The sequence below is a fragment of the Podarcis liolepis genome (assembly GCF_965112155.1).
Source record: "Podarcis liolepis genome assembly, chromosome: 2".
NCBI classification, from domain to species: domain Eukaryota; kingdom Metazoa; phylum Chordata; class Lepidosauria; order Squamata; family Lacertidae; genus Podarcis; species Podarcis liolepis.
Genome location: NC_139555.1, coordinates 39226875 through 39241724, shown reverse-complemented (window position 1 = coordinate 39241724; position 14850 = coordinate 39226875). Strand labels below are relative to the sequence as shown.

General features: G+C 45.1%; 1 protein-coding gene across 1 annotated transcript in view; it reads right to left on the bottom strand.

Moving 5' to 3' along the window:
* The window catches only part of METRNL (meteorin like, glial cell differentiation regulator), a 28922-nt gene extending 25631 nt beyond the window's left edge, over window positions 1-3291 (bottom strand). Inside the window, exon 1 of the mRNA XM_083487695.1 lies at window positions 2825-3291. Coding sequence (XP_083343821.1) covers window positions 2825-2958 — 134 coding nt within the window. The 5' untranslated portion in view covers window positions 2959-3291. The remainder of the gene's footprint in view (window positions 1-2824) is intronic.
* Window positions 3292-14850: the final 11559 nt, after the last annotated feature.

The window sequence follows — 14850 nt, the reverse complement described above, 5'->3', positions numbered from 1 at the left end:
TAATGTGTCATTCCACGAAACTAAAATACATGATGACAGACGGGGGGGGGTGAGGAGGGGGGAAGAGGAGAATGGCTGGGTCAGCCTCACAACAGGAAAGTGAGTCATATTGGCTACACACATTCCCTGTGGCTGGCATTCAGAACATTGACGAGCTTAGAAGAGAGACTTCATTCATCAGCATAGCAATATATTAATGAGCTGGTAGCTGAAAGACCAAGTAGAAATCAGGAAGTCCTTGGGCATAAATGTTTTGCCTCTATGAGGCAATTTTAAGCATGCCACTCTCTAGGACCCCAATCTAGGTTGGAAACACTAGTATCCCACCTTATAGGTTTGTTGTTAGGGCTGGGTTTAGGGACCGGCGATCAAAGCGAATCCCAAGGGCTCTTAAAACTTATTTTTGTGGTAAACCACACTGATGCTGATAGAAAATGCTTCTGTTTCAGGCAGATGTATTTAGGATCACAGTCTGAGAATTAGTGGGTTTTGCTCAAAAAGCTACCTATTTCAGCAAACCACATTGTCAGGAAATGTGGCTGTGAAACTGTTAAAATCATGCCCTGAGTCAATTGGCCATTACAATTACCTGATTCCCCTCCCCCCTCCCCCCAGCAAGTGGCCCGTGTCACTATTTTCGGCTATTATCTTTCTAGATAATGCAAAAAATATAGAAAAATGCCAGTGTACATGTGACAATCCTTGACACTCAAGATAATTCATTACCATCTGGATTCCTGTCCCCAATAAAAGAAAACAGAGGTGCCTGGATTCTCCCTCACACCCCAAACAACAACAGGAATCAGCTGAAAAGAATGTAACAAAAACCTTATTTCCGCCTCTTTGATCTTTAGCTATCCCCCAAAATAGTCAAGTTGTTACTCAAAGCCACCTAATTTATGTATTAGTTTTAAAGTCTTCCACCGGTAACCTTATTTGAGGTTTTTTTAAGTGTCCAGAAGAAACCGAATATAGATTACAAATGCACTCCATTTAGCCATGGTTTCATTTCTGAATGAAAATCTAGCCCTCAAAAGTCACGATCTATAAAAGGTTTTTGAAAACCATAAAGACACATTAAAATGATTACAGCGGATTAAAGTGTGGGGGGGGAGCTTTTGGAGCCAATCAGTTTTAAAAGATTTCACAACCAGAACGATTAGCATAGCTGTGGCAGACATGGAACACTGGGCAAGAATCTGCCATCAGCGATGCTGATTTAAATCTGAAGGAACAGGAGTGACGTGATGCCACAGGTGTAACAGAGACCAGACCAGTATCTTTTCAGAGATCAGTATTGTTCAGCAACAGGTGAACTCCAGAGGAAGTTCGGGCAAATGTTAAAAACACCCACAAGTACGCACCACTTTTACAATTTCCGAGGAAGAGCTAACTCCACCCAGAACAAAAAAAAGCAGGCCTCTAAATTAGGATTTCGCCCCCTCCATAAAAAAGTATAAAAAAATCTTAAGGTAAGTAACCCAATATGGCAAAGAAACAAAAAAAACAACAACCCTGAATTAATCAAGTGTGTTCGAATTTGTGGGAGTGTGGGGGAGAGACCTGTCCTACTAATCAGGTGCGTTCCAAAGCGGGGGCGGGAATGTTAAGACAGCGAAATCCCACCGAGGGGATTTAAACAAAACCGAAGCCAGCTCTCTCGCTCTCGCTCTCTCTCCGCGTTGCAGCTTCGCCAAGCGCGAACAATCCGCACCAACCCTGTCAACTCGCCTCCTAAAAGGGAGGACTTACAAGCCTATTGTGTTACAGCGAAGTGAACGCTTGAATGCAGAAGGTCAGCGGCGAGGAGGTGCAGAGTGTGTTATTCGGGTGTTGGGTTGCACAGATGTGGCCGGTGTCGCTGCGTGGTCAGTCCAGAGAAACGCTCTACCTTTGTCTGCGAAAAGCCAAGCCGCCCTCCCGCTCCCCCCACCCCGCTCCCGCCTTTGCCCGTTGCTTTGGCAATACTCATCCTGAACACTCCTGGAATGTTAATCAAAGTGCCCCCTCCTCCTCCTTCCCTCCGCGCCCCCCCCTTCCCGCTTCCAATAAATCAGAGCAAACAGCAGAGGAGAGGTTGCTTTTATCCCTTCGCAACAATCAAATCCATGTGTCCGTGAGCCGCTGGAGCAAGTGAGCCCAGCGCGGGACGAAGCGCCTCTTCAATTCATCTCTCCAACACTCCCCCACCCCCACAGCCAGTTACTCCAACCCGGAGCGAAACTTTACTTAACAAAACCGGGAGAATAACTAAGGGACCCCCCCCCATTCCCCTCTCCCTGCATTCATAAGGGCAGAAGTTGCAAGAGGAAGCAAGCATTCGCTCCGCGGTCAAGCCGGATCCAAGCCCCGGTTCTCTCGAAGAGCAAAAGGGAAGAAATGGTCGTAAAAACAGAGGCGGGGGGGGGGGGGCGGTGAGGAAGAGCTCCAAATGCAGAGCGCATGAAAGTGGCCAGAGAGAAATGGAAGGACAACATCTGCCCGCCCTTTCTGCGCCCCTAGAAGAGGAAGGGCTGAAGCGCCTTTCGGAGGGTGCGCGCTCGGTTTAAAGGGAGCTCGTCGACCCCCTCGGAGGTGGCACGGGGAACTGCCCACCGAGAGAGTAAAGAGTAAAGAAGATTGGCTCGGGCGGAAAGGAGAGAGGGAGGAGGGCGCATCCCAAGCCGTGCAAAAACCTTGCAGGGTTGCATCCAGGGAAGCAAAGCCTAGGTGCGGGGATATGCCCGGACAAAGACCGAGCAGTTGGCAGCGCACATGGAGCGCCGGGCTGATCCGTGTTGCCACCGGGCGCCGAGGGTTCCCCGTCCGCCCCGCGAGCTCTTACCTCCCCTTCCAGCTGCACAGATCGCTCGAGTACTGCGCCGTGCAGCCCCTGTCCAGCGCCAGCAGCCCCAGCAGCAGCAGGAGCGGCGAGGGCGGCGGGAGCACCAGCAGCCCAGGCGCCGGGGCTCTCCGCATGGTCCCCGCCGGGCTGCTCGGGAACAGTTCCACCAGACCAGGCGAGAGGAGAGCGCCCGCGGCCAGCGCTACATGGCGAGCGGCGAAGGCGGTCCGAATCGAGCCCTTAGCACGAGCTGCCCATCCCCTCCGTCCGGCCACTCACTCGGCGCAGCAGCCTACTAGAGCTCTCTCCAAGCCGGCGCTCGCTCTGGCTTCGCACGGGGCGGGGAGCCGGGCCAAGTCAAGAAACCACCCACTCGAGCGTCAGCTGAGAAAACCCGCACTGGAGTCCGCGCGGAGCGGACTCGGCTCCTCCCTGCACTGCCGAGCTGCTCTTGGAAGCCCTTAGGAGAGACGGGGGTTCTTTTTGTGTCAAGGGATTTCTTTGGAGCACGTCACAGGCTCGGATACGTAGGAGTCAACTCCTAGGGGCCGGGGGGGGGGGTCTTCGGGACTCCCCAAAAATATTTGAGGAGGCTGCCCTGCTCCAAGTGAATGGGCACTGCCAGCCAAATAGCGATCGATTATGCAAGGCAGGGCTTACTTGCCCACCCCCAATATTTTATCTTGATGATGGTCTGGGTAAAAGGTAAAGGGACCCCTGACCATTAGGTCCAGTTGTGGCCGACTCTGGGGTTGCGGCACTCATCTCGCTTTATTGGCCAAGGGAGCAGGCATACAGCTTCCAGGTCATGTGGCCAGCATGACTAAGCCACTTCTGGCAAACCAGAGCAACGCACGGAAATGCAATTTACCTTCCCGCTGGAGCGGTACCTATTTATCTACATGCACCTTGACGTGCTTTCGAACTGCTAGGTTGGCAGGAGCAGGGACCGAGCAACGGGAGCTCACCCCATTGTAGGGATTCAAACCGCCAACCTTCTGATCGGCAAGTCCTAGGCTCTGTGGTTTAACCCACAGCGCCTCCTGCATCCCTTTGGGGGCGTCTGGGACACAGGCACAAATCCAGCAAGTATGGCAGGGGGAGGGAAAGCAGCACTAACTAGATGCCACTCAGGTGTCACACCTGGACCCTGTTTCCGTATAAGGTTAATAAGCCAACAGTTGCATGAAATCATGGTCTTGCTGTTGGAAAAGGTACAAGAAACCTAAACTGGTGCAGAAGTGGCTTGGAAGATTGGCACTGCAATCCTACTCATCAGTCTTAGCCAACCTGTGCCATTGAGATGCATTGGACTGCAACTCCACCAGCCCTAGTTAGCATCTAGAAGGCACCAGGCTGGCGAAGATTGCTGCACACTCATTTTGGAGTTGGCCGCATATAGCTTAATGGATTTACCTCTGAGTAAACATACATAGGGTTTCACTGCACATTAAGGACAAGTAGAATGCTTAGCTGTATATAGCATGAACGTTGACTACATTTGAGCTGCAATCCTGAATCTGCTTACTTGGGAGACCCATTGCAGTCAATGGGACTTACTTCTGAGTAGATATGCATGTGATTGTGATGTTGATCATGCTCTTTATATATTGGAGGGGCTTTCTGTGCGTCCCCCAAAACGTAAGACCCTGCTGCATTGGCCACTGGCCCAACTAGTCTAGAATTGTGTCCTCACACTGGCCAAGCAGATGCTGATAGGAAGCATGCAAGCAGGACTTGAGCACAACAGTCCCAGAAAACTAGTTAGAGAGAGAGAGGGATGCTTCAGACTATGTTTATTATTTAGGACTACCTAAACCTCTGGTTCAATGTAATAAATAACCACTAATGTGTTATTTAAAATTTAGTCCCTCTTCTATCTCCTAGCCTCCCTAAAGGCCACTAGCCTGTCCCAACCTGGGTTTGTTTGAAGTACTGTATTAAAAAGTGAGTTGGAGTCCTGGCACGTGATTTTTGTGGTCATTGCGTATGAGTTTTCGTAGTAAAGACAGCATCCTTCTAAAAGGAGACAGTGACACAATCTACGGACTGCTTCACCTAATAATTGGACCTGTAGCAAGCTGCTGTGTCTTTGTTGGTATGGCTTACCTGAGTAAATGTGTGCCTAATGTGGCCGTCCGTTGAACCAGCCCGTTGATCCATCTAGGTACATAAGTTTATATTCTGATGGGCAATGGGTCTCCCAGTCCTCGGATCTTTCCCAGCCCCAATACCTGAGATCTCTGGACCTGGAGCTAGAAGGCACTCCAAATCCCTGTTCAGCAACAGAGCTGGGTCCTTCTGTCTCCTTAACAGGGATATAGGAAGCTGCCGCTGATACATCTAGCTCATCATTGTGCATGCAAGCTGGCAGAGACCCGCCAGGGTCTGAGAGAGAAATCTTCCCCAGTCCTGCCTCAAACTGCATGCAACACATGTGCCCTAAAACTGAGCTACAGTTGTGGGTGGATCAGGTTTACGCAGCCTCAGCAATGAGCTCACTTGCAGGTTTGGCTGCACCTTCGAGGAGCATAAACAGTTCCTGATCATAACAAAAAAGGGCTGTGTCAGCACAAGGAAGAAGGGTGCTTGCTGGTTATTAAACACATTTCCAGGTGCACCAATGGGGCGCCCGCATGGATACTGATGGAAGCATTCCTGCCTCATTGCAACATAAATATTTATTAGTATATGCAAACCGGCACGGCATTGGAAGAGTGGTGAAGAGTGAACAGGTATGGTCAGGTACCAACATAATGCTTTCAGGTGGTGTGGCAGTACTACCATAAGCCTTAATTAAAACAAAAACAAAGCAAGCATTTGAACTGTATTTTCGGAAGCCGTAAAACTTTTTCAGGCTAAGTCTGAGGCGCACGTACACTTTTGGTTAACTTTCCGGTGTGGGTGTGGCCAAAGCAAAAGGGGCGGGGTCAAAACAAAAGGGGCAGGCCTCTCAGCATTCTCACATAGACACTCATACATATCCACACAGAAACATACACACATTGCCTGTAAAGAGAGGTGATGATTGTGCTTAATTTCTTAAGAGTGAGATGCTACAGCTCATCATACACAGGAGCCCCTCCTGGAAGCAAATATTGGGTGGGAAACTACAGCTAGTCACTGGGGAAGCCTGTACATGTTCAGAAATACTTTTCTTATGCTATTTCACCTCTGTTTCTTCATTATTTCACATCTGTGGTGTGGCCATGGATGGGAGAAGGGAGCTAAGTGGATAAAGAAAGGAGGATGAGACTCCCGAAACAACAGGAGCAACAAAGGAGGATCTTTACATACATCTGTGCAAGGGTGCCAAATTGAATAAAAATTTGGGGGGGCCAGGTAAGCCCAGTCCCACATAATCAATCACAATACGCAGCACATGCACGCCATTTGAATAGCAATGCCCATCAATTTGGGAGGGGGCAGCCCCTCAGAAAAATGTTTGGTGGGAGGCCAAAGGCCTCTCGGCCCCTAGGAGTTGGCTCCTATGCATCTGTGCATCAGAGGCCCTGGCCAGTTTTTGTGGGGGGAAATCAGGTAGTTTCTGTAACTGTCAGTAAATCAAACTAACACATGAATTCAAACAAAACAGTGCATTTAAGTTTGCGCAGAATCAGGGCCGGATTTAAGTTTGATGAGGCCCTTTATATGTCCAGCTGCCCTTTGTCAACAACAAATTGTCACTGTTTTTTGTGTTGAATGTATGCCATATGGTAATTTATGGACCTAATAGGTATCTAAAGCCATTTGCACAAAACAAAATATGCGCATCATAGGAGCCTACACAACACAAAACACTGTTGCTGTATGTAGGTTTTATTTTATTTGTTTTTTATCTTATATTTTGGAAATGTACATCCAGTGGGGTTTTTTCGGTTTTGGGGGCGCCCAAGAGAGTGGGGCCCTAAGCTATAGCTTGTACGTAAATCTGGCACTGTGCAGAATCAGCAATGGGTAGCCCCAGGCAGAGAATACTTCCCAAACTATGTTTTAAATGTTAATATATGTGAATGTATTCTCGTTTGAGAGGAGGGTCGGCTCCAAGAATCTAAAAAATGTTGCCTTCAACCACATGCTCCCATGCTGTTGAACTGGTAGCTGGGAACTTGGAAACCACTACACAGCAGAGATTGTCATTGTCACCCTGTGTCCATTATCACAGTGGGGAAAGTCAATTGTGTGAACCTGTTCTTGCACTATAGTTCATCAGTGCTGGTATTCCTTTGCAAAGGAACACACACACACCCCGTCTGCCATTTACAAGCCTGGCGGTACTGTAAATGCTTGAGAAATACACACTAGCAGATTTTGGTTTGGGGGTTATGTTCCCATAGTGCTTATGACGGAGGAGGTTTCAATCTTACAACTGTATTACCATCCATTTGTGGATTATTATTTTTGTCCATGTCAATTTTGTTTTGCAAATTAGGGTTTCTGTTTGTTTAAAAAAACGAATCAGTTGATTGCAAAGCTTCAGTGTGGTTGACAGTAATTACATCAAATGATGATGCAGTAGCCGAAACATCTAATTACTGGGCTAAAACAACACTAAGAGGCATCATTCGGAGATGAAATATTGCAAAATTCTTTATTTTCTTGGGCATGTACTATAATGAGAACTTACATTCTCAGAATCTTAATTTTTCTTAGAGGGATGTTTTATTCACCACAGGATTCTGTCTGTATGTACTGTACTACTTGGAGGGAGAGAGAACTCAAAGAAACGTGCAGGGCTTTCTTGTTCCTCCTTAGATTATCTCTGTAGTTCCTTAAAAAGCCCCTGCTTCACCGCAGTATTATCAGACTCCACTTCTATGATAGATTGCTTATCACAAACATTGTTTCACATATGATACAAACAGGTCCTGATCATCTAAAAGCTATGCAAAGGGGCTCCCAGAAAATGTCTACAGCTGACTGAATGATCCATTCCCTATTTCCAAGCGACTTATCTCTGCAACCAGTAATGAAATTAAAGTGAGTAGGGCCCCAATATATATATTATTGGATGTGCCACAAAGTTTCATAGAGTTACAGCCCTGCTAAGAAATCAGATTATCCTTCTCCAACCCATTTTTCTAAATAACCCTCTACTGCTGGAATTGAGAAATCCTGCCCTGGATGTTAATGCCTAGGAAAAACTGACTATTGAAGAAGCAAAGACATGGGGTTTGATCCACAAATACCATGGAGCTCCCCCAGATCTCCTTCCTACACTTCAAGTAGTATTTGTACTCTCCTACTAAGTGACTGAGGGAAAGGTATTTCATTTTCCACCTCACTTTTTGAAAATTAATGCCATGAAGGAGCAAGAAAATGACCAAACCTGTGTTTGTATCTGAGTGCTCACATGCAATTTTTGAAGTACAGTGGTACCTCAGGTTAAATACTTAATTCGTTCCGGAGGTCCGTTCTTAACCTGAAAATGTTCTTAACCTGAAGCACCACTTTAGCTAATGGGGCCTCCTGCTGCTGCTGCGCCGCCGGAGCACGATTTCTGTTCTCATCCTGAAGCAAAGTTCTTAACCTGAAGCACTATTTCTGGGTTAGCGGAGTCGTATGTAACCTGAAGCATATGTAACCCGAGGTACCACTGTATGTGAACCTGCATTTGGGAGACTTACAAGATATGCACATTTTCCCCCCCCTTCTGCTTTCATGTGCACTATTGTGGCTTCCCCACATGCAATTCCATAGCTTCAGATGGGATCTATCAACATATTTTAGCTGCAAGAAGGAAAGAGAACCTTCATGTTCAGAGGCAATTATACTTCTGAATACTAAACACCGGGGTGGGGTGGGGGAATAATGAAGGTTCCATGCAAGATGAGAAAGACAGAAAGAGCAAAACAGGAGAGATACACAAAGAACCCGACAGACTGCAAAACGAGAGACATGTTCTCTAAAGCGACAGATACTAGGATTGCACAAACACCAGCGGTCTGTCTGGTCCTCCCCATGGTGCCAGATAGACTGCTAGCGTCTGTTGCAATCGGCTTCAGCTGTTTCATAGTAATCAAAGAGCACTCCTGGAGAAGGAGTCCAGGGTTCTGAAATGCAATGAACTGTAATAAATTGATGTGTTTGGTGCTTTTGAGAACAAATTTCTCTTTTTGCATTCTTTCTGTTAATTCCATGCAGCGCGTGCTGTCTTCCCAGAATCATGTGGTACTTATTGATATTTTCTTGTGAACATTTTGTATTGCTTTATTGCAAATCGCTTAAGAGGTTTTTCTGATTAAGCAGTACGCAAATCTTGTCATTTGTTTAAAACAAATGTGAATGGCTGGAAATATTATGCTGGAACGGATGAGATGGTGATCCAGCAGGATTCTTCTTAGACATGCAATGGAAAAAGCAAGGCACAGCAGCTTTGGGCATGGACTAGTATAATCAGTCAAGTCCTTTCTCACCCACTGTTGTGATTTGATGGGTCTTGAAGTTAGTTCATATGAACACTTTGCTCTGTGGTATGTTGGTTTTTTTTTTCTATTGTGAATTACCTTTTGCTTTCATTCGACCTAGCATAAATTGGTGCATGTTGCAGTTGGGTGTGTGCTTTTGCAAACGTAGTGAATTGCATAACAGCAGTCCTAATACGGGTGAACTGATCATGTGTCCCCCCCCCCCTTTGCTCACTGGTGTAATTCCATTCCTGTTTGAGAGTTTGATTGTTCACAGGGTATTAGGGTGGCTTGGGGGCAAATAGCAAATTCTGGTTTATATACACAATCTATGGGCATTTGCCAATTTAGTGCCATCCAGATGTTTTCGACTACAACTCCCATTGACCCCAACCAGTATGGTTGTGCTGCCTGGGGTTGATGGCAGTTGTAGTCCAAAAACATCTGGAGGTCACCAGGGTTGATAAAGGCTGTGTCGGGACCTCCTGTAATATGCCTCTATTCATACCAAGCTACAGAAGTAGGGACAGAATTTAACACAGAAATTGCATTCCCTTTTCTCTCAATCCCATCACAAAAAGGTAGAAATGATATCTCTGTATAAAGAAAGACAAAAAATGACAAGGAAAGAAACAGAAGCATAACAGTGCAATCCTAGAAAGAAGTCCTATTGATCGCAATCAGATTTTAGCGTAAACATGCCAGAGTGCACTGGGAGGCTTTGATCTTACTGTACAGTGGTACCTTGGTTACTTACACTTCAGGTTACATACGCTTCAGGTTACAGACTCCGCTAACCCATAAATATTACCTCGGGTTAAGAACTTTGCTTCAGGATGAGAACAGAAATCGTGCTCCGGCGGCACGGTGGCAGCAGGAGGCCCCATTAGCTAAAGTGGTGCTTCAGGTTAAGAACAGTTTCAGGTTAAGAACGGAGCTCCGAAACAAATTAAGTACTTAACCCGAGGTACCACTGTAACTTGCAAGAAGACACACATGCACCTGGGACTTTACAGAAGGAAAGGATCAGACAACAGAAGTAACTTAGTCTAAATTTCCGTTTCATTATTTTAGGGGGTGGGTTCTGTATAATTCCCTATATAAATGTTTTCTTTTCATTTTGACAATAACTGTTATTTAAAGAAATAAAGTATAAAAAAAATCCCCAGGAATCTCATGTTCAGATGAGTTAAGAAGAGCAATAAAGTGAAGATGAGCAATTGTTTGGCCTTACATCTAGTAAACATTTATTTCCTGTTTTAAAAAGTTTTAAGTTTTGCAACTGTCAAGGCATATATTTATCTTGCTGTCCATACTCCTGGCAGGCTTCGTTTTTCATTTTCTTCAACTTCTCTTCCCTGCATGCACATTGCAACCTGCGGACTTCAGCGCAGGAGATCAGAAGCACTGCAGATAAACAATGTCTTATAATTTCAGATACTCAGCAAGGGGCTCTAAAAGCAGAAGATCTCTAGACCAAAGACCAAATCCATCTCACATACCACAAAGTTACATTGACAACAGCGTTCTCAAAAACCCTTGGCATGATTTAGACAAAACAAAAGCAACAGTCAGCTAAACAAATGTGATACTTAACCAAAACAAAGTAGTGCAACAATGGGAGTAAAATAATCTTGCACTATAACAGTTGCTAAGTTACCAGGAAGGAAGAAGAAATATTTTTGCAGCTATAAGAGACCGTGGCATGTAAATTTGTTTAATGGTACTGATATTGCATGCTTGCTTTTCAAGTGCATATCTGAAGAACATCAGAAAAGTTCAAGGGCTTGTGAAGGCTCTACAGTTTTAAGCTGTCTGAAATCAATGGATACCCAACAGCTTAATGCTGTGGTCATGGGCAGGTTTCCAGAGCTTCCACCATATCTGGATTTGTCTATCTGCTTTTGAGATTACTGCTGAGTTACAAGGGAACCTGTTTGCACAGCAATGAGTTCACCTGTGCCAAAAAGTTGTTCTTCGTGTGCCAAAAGTTGAGCTATTGAGCAATGGCCATTGCATTACATTTTTGAAAACCGCCCTGTGATCCTCGGATGAAATTTATTCAATCAATCAATCAATCAATCAATCTTTTATGCCTTCAGCAATGACCATTAGGAAACCAATGACTGAAAGACAGAGCCACTGAGTCAGCACAAAGAACCTTTGGCATAGGAATGAGGGACCCATTTGAATGATGTCATTGGGTGATTTCATCCTGTGATTTCATATCTGTAAGATTGGCATCTGTAATAGAAGAAACTGCAAAAGTGTTCAAACTAATTTCTAAGTATATGGCTCTAGCTAAGCCTCTTTCCCAACAGATGTGGGTAAAATCCAAATCCAGTAGAATTATTCTGAGCCCTGAACATCACATAGAGCTGAAAGAGGAAGTGGGAAAGAATGTCACTCTTTCAACTTCCTCCTACAGCTGTATGTACTTTTCAAGGGACAGAAAGTAACCGCCCACCCCTCTTCAAGATCAGCAGGGGGTGTCTCAGAGGATTCATGGGTACTAGGAGACATTGAGGGTGATACTGTGCCCCCAGGCATCATATTGTGAACTCCTAACTCAGATGTTCATTTTTCTGCACATTGTGACATAGGAATGTATTCAACTAGGTCCCACCTGAAGTATACCCATTGACTTTAATGAACCTTGGTTAGTCATGTCTATAAACTTCAATGGGTTTACTCTGAGTAAGACAAGCAATGAGTACTGCCTATGGTATCAATGGGGCTTTCCCTCTCAATATAAATAGAAGGTTTGGACTGGGGTGGGTGGGATTTTCGCCGGGAATATGGTGAGGGAGGAAAGGGTTAACAATCACTCCAGTCTGAGTCATTCACTGGCTGCTATTGACAGTGGGGTGTGTGTGTGTGTGTGTGTGTGTGTGTGTGTGTGTACGTACACATAACAACATAAACAATGATATTTTAACATTACATGTTTGACCCTTAGTATTCAAAAGTCATACAGGCACACAACAAATACATTGGTACCTCAGGTTACATACGCTTCAGGTTACATACGCTTCAGGTTACAGACTCCGCTAACCCAGAAATAGTACTTTGGATTAAGAACTTTGCTTCAGGATGAGAACAGAAATCGTGCTCCGGCGGCGCGGCAGCAGCAGGACGCCCCATTAGCTAAAGTGGTGCTTCAGGTTAAGAACAGTTTCAGGTTAAGTACAGACCTCTGGAACGAATTAAGTACTTAACCCAAGGTACCACTGTACTGTGTTTCCGTGTGCGGCACTGGTGCTGGCTCGCCAGTTGCAGCTTCGTCATGCTGGCCACGTGACCAGGAAGTGTCTTCGGACGGCGCCGGTTCCCGGCCTCTTGAGCGAGATGAGCGCGCAACCCTAGAGTCGGTCACGACTGGCCTGTACGGGCAGGGGGTACCTTACCACTATACTGTAAACTCTTCAAGAAATAGATGGAAGGAAACCCACCCAGGTTCTTACACACCCCATCTCACTGTTTTTTAATTATTATTTTCCCATTGGTTCTATGCAACTGAAACATTGCTTTCACCTTCAGACCTTGCTCTGCAGAGCCCGGAGCTGAAAAGTGAAATGAATGCCTGCAAACCATAAAGGTTTTTACATTGTGCAAATATTAAATGATACTTTTTTTCTTTTCCTTTTTTTACAAAATACTAAGCCCCATGATAAAAACCACATGAGCAGAAATTACTAACACAGATTATTTTTCTGGGGGGGAAATTGCAACATAATGATTGTGGCGTAGTACCGGACGTCATAAGGGAGGTCTGTTCTTCACCACAGGAGACATCTTTGCCTGCAAGGCATCCCAAACTTGATTCCTAGGAAGCAGAAATGTTGCTGATTTCTATTTTCCAAGCGTTGTCAAGTCTTGTTTCCTTCTTCCAGTGTCCAGCTATAAAGGGAGTTCAGTGATATTATGTTACCGTCCAACTCTAGTCTCTGAGAATTTTCTGCTGGGGACTTTACATTATGCAGACTTTTACTGCTGCATTCCATTCCATTGTGATGGCTTGTTGCCTTTTGCTGCTTCTCCAAATTTTTAGCTCTGAGCATAGAACTAGTCATCTTTTCAAGTTAGAATGTTTATTCAGTCCTACTAATGTGTCCCTTAGTTATGCCTGTGTTTTACCTCCAAGGAGCTGAAGGCAGCAAACATGGTTCTCTGCCCTCCCCTCATTTTACCTGTACAACAGCCTTATGAGGTAGGTGAGTCTGGCTTGAGCTCCTTGGAAGAAAGGAGAGGTATCAATACTGTAAATTAAATAAATGATGGGGGGACGGGACCCACAGGATAATATGAAGGATGCTGTGTTTCAGAAGTCTGCTTTTAGTGCAAAACTGTGGTGGGAACTGCACTTAAACACTATTGGAGCTTTGCACACCCATAGAAACCAAGTATTTAATGTCAAAGTTTGCCATGAAAGTAGAGCCAACGTTTGTTTGTTTGTTTTAATTTTATTTGCAAATGAAGAACTCACCTCTGAACATGTTTTTAGAAGAATCAATACCTTTAAAGGTGCACTCTGTGCACTATCGGTTGCCCTTGTATTTTTAATTTAACATTAAAGTAGGTGACTCATTCAAAGTTATTTACCAAGTAAGGCATGGCAGGGGGTGGTGGTGAATGGAGGGTGGTAGTGCCATGGTACATGGCCTATTAAATAATGGCCCATTGAGAAAGAGAGATTAAAGGATTCCTGAATGCATTTCAAAGGCGAGACTACAATCTGAATCAGTCATCAGTACTTCAGGGGGATATGGAAACTTCCCTCCCAGCGTACGTGTTGCACAGAATCTAATTATCTTCTAATTAAATGGAGAAATTGGATGCTGATGGAATACGGTTATAGGTTGTCTTATAAAGGAGTATGGGCTGAGACTCTGGAATATTACTTAATAATAAAAAAACCTGTACCCAATCACATATGCCCAAAATAATTAAGTTATCCTGCAAGTGCACATTGTGCCTGTACACACACCTTCAGCTCACTGATTTACCCAACCATCATCCTTTGCAATTAGCCACTCAGAGACAAGTAATTCCTTGGAGGCCAAACCCTGGCACTTAAGCCGCCGTATGCCTTGTTAGCAGATGTGCTGGGAATATTTGTCAATGGTTGAGATTACCTGCCTTAATGCCCTCACCAGATATCCATGGAAAACAGTTTGGCTGCAATCCTATGCACAAACTTGCCTGGAAATAAACACAGTTAATAAGAGGGCCTTATGTGTGAATGAACATACATAGGATCAGGCTTCTAGTTGGCCCAGAATAGGGATAAGGAATATGTAACCCATCAGATTCTGTTGGACTCCCATCAGCTGCAGCTAGCATAGTCAGCACTCTGTTTTTAACGTTAGGTATCTTCATGGCTCGAGTTGGACCTGGAATTGATTTCTATGTATTGTTTATCCAGTAATTGTATGGGAAGCATCCAATCTTGGCAAAGCTCACTCTGAGAATCTATAAAAGCCACTATCTGTTTTGCCTCAGTAGGAACTCAGAGAGAACTGCTGCAGCTAGCATAGAATGATAGGCTCCCAATATTTTCTTGGGGGGATATAACAAAGACAAAGGAATACCCACCACCTCTGCAACCTTTGAGGTACC